The sequence below is a fragment of the Knufia obscura genome, assembly GCF_036327395.1.
Source record: "Knufia obscura strain CCFEE 5817 isolate CBS 148926 chromosome Unknown scaffold_2, whole genome shotgun sequence".
NCBI classification, from domain to species: Eukaryota; Fungi; Ascomycota; class Eurotiomycetes; order Chaetothyriales; family Trichomeriaceae; genus Knufia; species Knufia obscura.
In genome coordinates this window covers 1,561,798-1,567,797 of record NW_027042688.1, presented here as the reverse complement: position 1 = coordinate 1,567,797, position 6,000 = coordinate 1,561,798, and the positions used below count along the sequence as shown (strand labels likewise).

The 6,000-nt window shown below is 38.9% G+C and overlaps 1 protein-coding gene across 1 annotated transcript; it reads right to left on the bottom strand.

Moving 5' to 3' along the window:
• Window positions 1-3,662: 3,662 nt before the first annotated feature.
• PMZ80_002426 (uncharacterized protein) lies at window positions 3,663-5,510 on the bottom strand (the record flags this gene model as incomplete). Its single annotated transcript, XM_064870859.1, has 2 exons — window positions 3,663-5,332; window positions 5,381-5,510. The coding sequence occupies 2 exons, from the start codon at window positions 5,508-5,510 to the stop codon at window positions 3,663-3,665; spliced, it is 1,800 nt and encodes a 599-aa protein (XP_064733312.1).
• Window positions 5,511-6,000: the final 490 nt, after the last annotated feature.

Sequence of the window (6,000 nt, the reverse complement as noted above, 5' to 3'; positions counted from 1 at the left end):
AAGACTTAAAGTAGTAATAGAAGTAGGATAAACCTAAGTTAAATTACGACTTAAGTCGCGGTTTAAAGCGGCCGAACCTTAAATAAATCGCTTTTACTTTTTTAAAAGTTAAGTTAGGTTCGACTTTAACTCGAGTCGCGATTCGGCGATTTAGCGATTCGGTGATTTAATATTTTTTTTTTAAAAAAACCTTCTAAGTCTCTCTCTACTACCTTAGGTTACCTATAGTAGTAGACTTTTCTATATATAAATTTCGCTAATAATTCGATTAGTAAAGAGAAAAATAAGGAATTATTAATAGTTAATAAGTTATAAGCGATTTCTTATTTTAAAGTTTAGCTTCCGACGCTAAGAAAAGTCTAGATAGTTTTTTTAAAAAAAAAGCCGAAATCTATTTTTAACTTAAGGATAGAATAATTTCTAAGTCGAATTCTAAGTTTCTTCTAAATCGTCGAATCGCTTTCGAATCGCTTTTAAATCACTAAATTCCTAAATCGCGATTTAACTTACGACTTAAGTCGCGATTTAACTTAGGTTTAAATTAATTTAGCGATTTAACTATAGGTTAAGATTAACTTAAGTTATTATATATAAGGTATAGTAGTATTATAAGATCTAAATTAATAAAGAAGCTTTAGTATAATTACCTTTTAATAGTAGTCTAGGCGATTAATTTATAAATAATAAGATTATAAAGAGCCCTTTACCTATAAGTATAGTTAATATAAATACTAATATTATAAATAAGAACGAGAGCGCTAATATTACTATTATACTTAACTTACTTCTAATAAAAGACGAAGCGTAGGCTCTTTATAACTAAAAAATGCTTATAGTATATAAAACAGACTAAGAGCGCTTACGAAGCGAGATTTAATCTAATTAATTAAAGTAAAGTAAAGTAGTTAAAGTAAACTTAAAGACTTATTAATTAAGTTAGGTTTTAACTAAAGTATTAATTTAATTATTAAGTAATTTATTAACTTAAAAACTAAAGTATTACTTATAGAACTAAGTAATTATAATATTAATTATAGTATTAACTATAGTATTAAGTATTTACTTAAGTATTTATTTAGTTATTATTAAGCTGTTATATTTACTTATTAATTAATTCGTTAGAGTATTAACTAAAGTATTATTTAAATTATCATATTATATATTAATCTATTAGTCTTATTATTAACTACGTATAGTATTTATTCATTATTAAGTTACTTATTAAGTTATTAATTAAGTTAATAAATTAGATATTTAGTTATATAGTTATATAGTTATATAGTTATATATATTAAGTAGTAAAGGTAAGAGGAAGAGAAAAGGTAAAGGTAAAGGTAAGAGAGAGAGAGATAGATACCTTAATATTTAGGTATCTACTACTTTTCGTATCTCTATCGCGGCTATTCCTTTACGCCTACTTCGCTAATAAGCGGCCTCTTTCGCCCGGAAAAACCTTTATAAATAGAGAGTACGATACGGCTAATTTAGTAAAGTAATCGCTATTACGTAGAGACGATTCGTTATCGTAGCGTAGGTAGCGAAAGTTATAATATAATAGGATTTAAGGTATCGCTAGATTATATAATTTTAGATTACGTATAGCTAATTATATACACCAACTAATTAAAAGTATAGCTTTATTAATATGAAATACCTTTAGATACCTACTCCGCTCGTTCCTCGCTTCGTAGAATTACCCATTATTAATAGTACTTTATACTACTTAAGATACACTAAATACTACTACTTAAGTTTAATAAGATATAAGCGTTATTATCTCTCTTCTTTTTAAGTCTATTTCTATATAATTAAGTAGAGTTTATTACTTCTTAAATCCGTTTAATTAACTATTCTAAATACATACGCTATCTTCTAAAGTATCAAAATAGTCGCTTTATCTATTATCCTCGGTTCCGCTACGTAGTTTTTAATACTATTATATATTAGTAAGTTAATACTTAAGCTAGCTTTTATATAAAGTAAAAAGGCGATAATTAAAACATATTATTTAACGAAATTTAATAGGCGTTCTAGAGTAATATATCGGAGTTAGAAGTACTTATTAGCTTAATTACTTACTTCTTTAGTAGTTTCTAAGGTACTCGTCTCTTTTAGTATAAACGTTATTAATAGCATAAAGTATATATTAAGAATCTTAGATCTCTAAATCTATTCGTTATACTATCTATTATCGATTATTACTAAAATAGTTTAATAAAGTACTTACTAGACTATAATACTTAAAAGACTATAGCTCTATTAGAGTATATCTAAATTACTTATTATAATATCGCTAATAACTTAATTATTATTACTAACTACTTCTTTACTTAATTCTATACCTTTAAGAGTAAGGTACTTTATTTAAGATATAATATTATAAATCAATAGAATCGTTTTAAGTAGTAAGTCTATAGATTAGTATACTTCTATAATATATACTAGAGTAAGCTTAATAGTTATTCTTTACTCGAGATTAAAGGTATTAGTAAGGCTTTATAGTAAGTATTCTCTTAATTCTAAAGATAGTTCTTTATAGTACTAACTCTTAATCCTCTATAGCACTACCCTTATATAACGTTATAATCTTAAATATATAATAGTCCTTTTCGTTCTTCGTATTAGGCGATAAGTAGGATTTTAGCTACGAAATTAGGTCTTTATCTAGTGCGAAGAAATTCTAGGATATATTATATGTTTCTTATAATTATATAAGCTTTCGTAAAACCTCGTCGCTAGCTATTACTAATAGTAAAACCCTTATAGTAATTGCGACCGGGTATCAAATAAGAATAATTAACCTAAATCACGGCTAAATCTAGTACTTTTATCTTAATCGTTACCGCTTATCGGCTGAGTATACCTTCTTAAACTTCGCTAATTAAACGTACTTATTAAGCGTAATTATAGCTATTAATATACTGTTACGATAGTTCTACGCCTTATTATACCTATACTAGCTCGTTATTACTTAGGGTATTAAGTATTATTATAATCGTATTCTATCGCTACTATAACGGTATATCCACGTTAATATCGTTAATATCAATCGCTTAATTATTCGCTAGCTCGTTATTAGTATTAGGATTAAAGAGGTAGTTATTATTAGTGTTAGATAGAGTAGCTTTCTTCTCGTTCAGAAGGATCGGTTAACTACTAGTACCCTTTTACTTCTTATACGACTACGACTACGATTATACTTACTTTCTCTTACTATTCGCCTTCTTAACCTGCTTTGTAATCCTAGTATATAGAAACGATGGAGAGGGATTATCGTGATGGACGTCCTGTGGGGAAACCGCGTGTTGTGTTTGTGCCCGAGACTTCTTATTTCGATGACTTGAGCGAGGGTTGGATTATTTCGCACTATGAGACTGTTCCTTATTATGAGACTGTGGTGTATCCGGGCGAGAAGTATAGTTATCAATGGGAGGAAGCTCTTGAGTTGATTGGGGACTTTGATAGCGTGGAAGGGTTCTACAAGTGGGAGTGGGTTCAACGTCTCTGGATAGAACTAGAATGATCAAATAGAGAACAAGCATAGTCAGTCAAGCGGTGGGTGTCAGAAGTGGTGTTGACGGTAAAGCTGAAGCGGATTTAGGCCCTTTATGTGCAATGTTCATCGGATGGCATCGTACGTGCCAGTTCACAGCTCGAGCAAACTATATCAGAGCCATCAGACACGCCGCAACCGCAACGATCACAGTAGTAGACGCGATGGACACCACATTGCCACTACTCGTACTGGAGCCCTCTCCAGATCCCTCCTGCTGCCCTTCCCCTTCCGCTCCTTCGCCTTCCTCCGCCGTGCCGTTCGTCCCGCTCGTTGCGTTCGCAGCCTGACCCTCAACCTCAGCAATCCGCCCGTCAAGACTGATACCCACCGGCGTCTGCGCCAAAATATACTGCGTCAACACCTCATCCTGCGTATCCAGCGTCACAAAATCAGCAGTCGACACAAAGAAGTTATCACCCCCACCTGCCAGGAAATCCAGCGTGACGATTTGATAGTCCATAGCCCTGTCAAGCGGCGTATCCCCAATTGTAACATTTACCAGCTTCGTACCATTGCCGTTGGCGGGGTTATACCCGATTTGAATACCCTGGCTGACCTGGAGGAAACTGGTCACTTCTTCGCCGTTGAATTGGCTGACGCCGGTGAAGATCCCCTCGAGGACGTTCCAGAGGTCGTCGCCGGACAGTGTGATTTCGACGATTGCGTTGCCGAAGGGGAAGGCGGTGAGGACTTCCCCTCTGGTAATTGGACCTTGATCTATCGTGGCACGGATCCCACCTGCGTTGATCAGCGCGAAGTCTGCGCCCTCGGAGAGATTACGTCGGTATGCGAGCATTGCGTCGGCCATGAAGTCGCCGAGGAGACATTCCTGTTGCTGGCAGGTCGACTGGTCGAGCTCCACGTTTGTCTGTCCGAGTTCTTCGGACGCAAAGGCTTCGAAGGGGACACGCCAGGCGTCGATTTGAGCTTGTAGCTCGGGGTCTTGCTCGGTTGTGTTAGTCAGGTGGATTGGGGCGCCGTGGTACTCGAGGATTTTGCCGTCAGCGTCGTAGAGCACGTCGATGTAGCCTAAGTACTCGCCCCAGCGGTAGGCGGTGACAATGAAGACCTCTTCGCCTTCACTGTTTTCGACAATTGTGGGATAATCGCCTTCGGCGTCTTCGTCGTCGCCGAGGAGGGTGTGGCTGTGGCCGCCCATGATGAGGTAGAGGCCTGTGGTCTCCTCGGCTAGACGGATGTCTTCTTCGTAGCCGATGTGGGTGATTGCGGCGATTCGGGTGATGTTTGTTGTTGTGCGGATGTAATTTACTGTGTTTTGGACTGCTTCGATGGCGGGGGTGAAGGTTGTGCCGTCGCCGACGTTGGCTATTTGGGGGGTTGTTTCGGTTGTTACGCCGACAACTGCGAGTTGGTATTCGGGGTAGATGTGGAATGGTTTTATGGTGGCGTTTAGTTGAGGCTGGGTTGACTGGATGTTTGCTGAGATGATTGGGAATGTCAGGTTCTCGAGGAAGGCACCGAGCTCGTCGTCACCGCCATCGAATTCGTGGTTGCCGAGGGTCATGCCGTCGAAGCCCATTTGATTCAGGGTGTCGGCGATCTTCTCGCCTCCGTAGTAACTGTAATAGAGCGTTCCTTGGAACTCATCGCCGACGTTCAGTAACAGATTGTCATTCACGAGAGGCCTCTGTCGGTCAATGACGGTCTTGACACGGGCGTATCCGCCATAGCATCCTTCCTCTGGCTCTGTACAATCAGTACCAGAGGAACTGAATTCGTCCAGATGGGCATGAACATCGTTGATGTGGAAGAAAGCTAGTCATGTCAGTGAATCGTAGGTTCTTGGAAACGCACGCTACTGACACATGTTGTAGTTGCCCGCATTGTCCAGTTGGCGCTTTGCTAGCTGACGCTTGCTGTAGAGCACATCTTCGGCGGTCGCGAAGCTTGTTGAGGCGGCGAGCGCAAGGGCTGTTACCGTAAGTAACTGCATGTCGATGTGCCACTCTGGCGGGCCCCTTTCAGTATGCAAGAACAAGGAAAGACGTGCGCGAGAAGCGACAGCGGCGAAAGTGCACGAGGTCAAACACATATTTCAGCTTTCGATGCTCAAGAGAGCTGACAGGTCGAGCTCGGCGGCTCATGGCCAAGCAAAATCGCGTGTTGTTACATGGTCTCGCGTCTTTGCGTGGTTGCGATAAGAGGACCTATCATACGGCGCTGGCCACCGAACGTGCCTGCCCAAAACTGATTAGAGGTCGGTAATCCAGGAATAAGCACTCTTGGCGCGTGCTTGCCAAGCGCATGGAGGAGCTGGTTTTCTTGGCTGTAACCTCCGCCGAGGCCGGACTTCGCAGGCCCGGATCGGTTGACACCGTTCGGCAGCAGCTATAGTGTTGCCAACGATGGATACTGAGCACCACTGAAAGAAACAAATAGCATTCCATGCTAAGCATGTAAGAGAGTCAGGACAGCATGTTAAA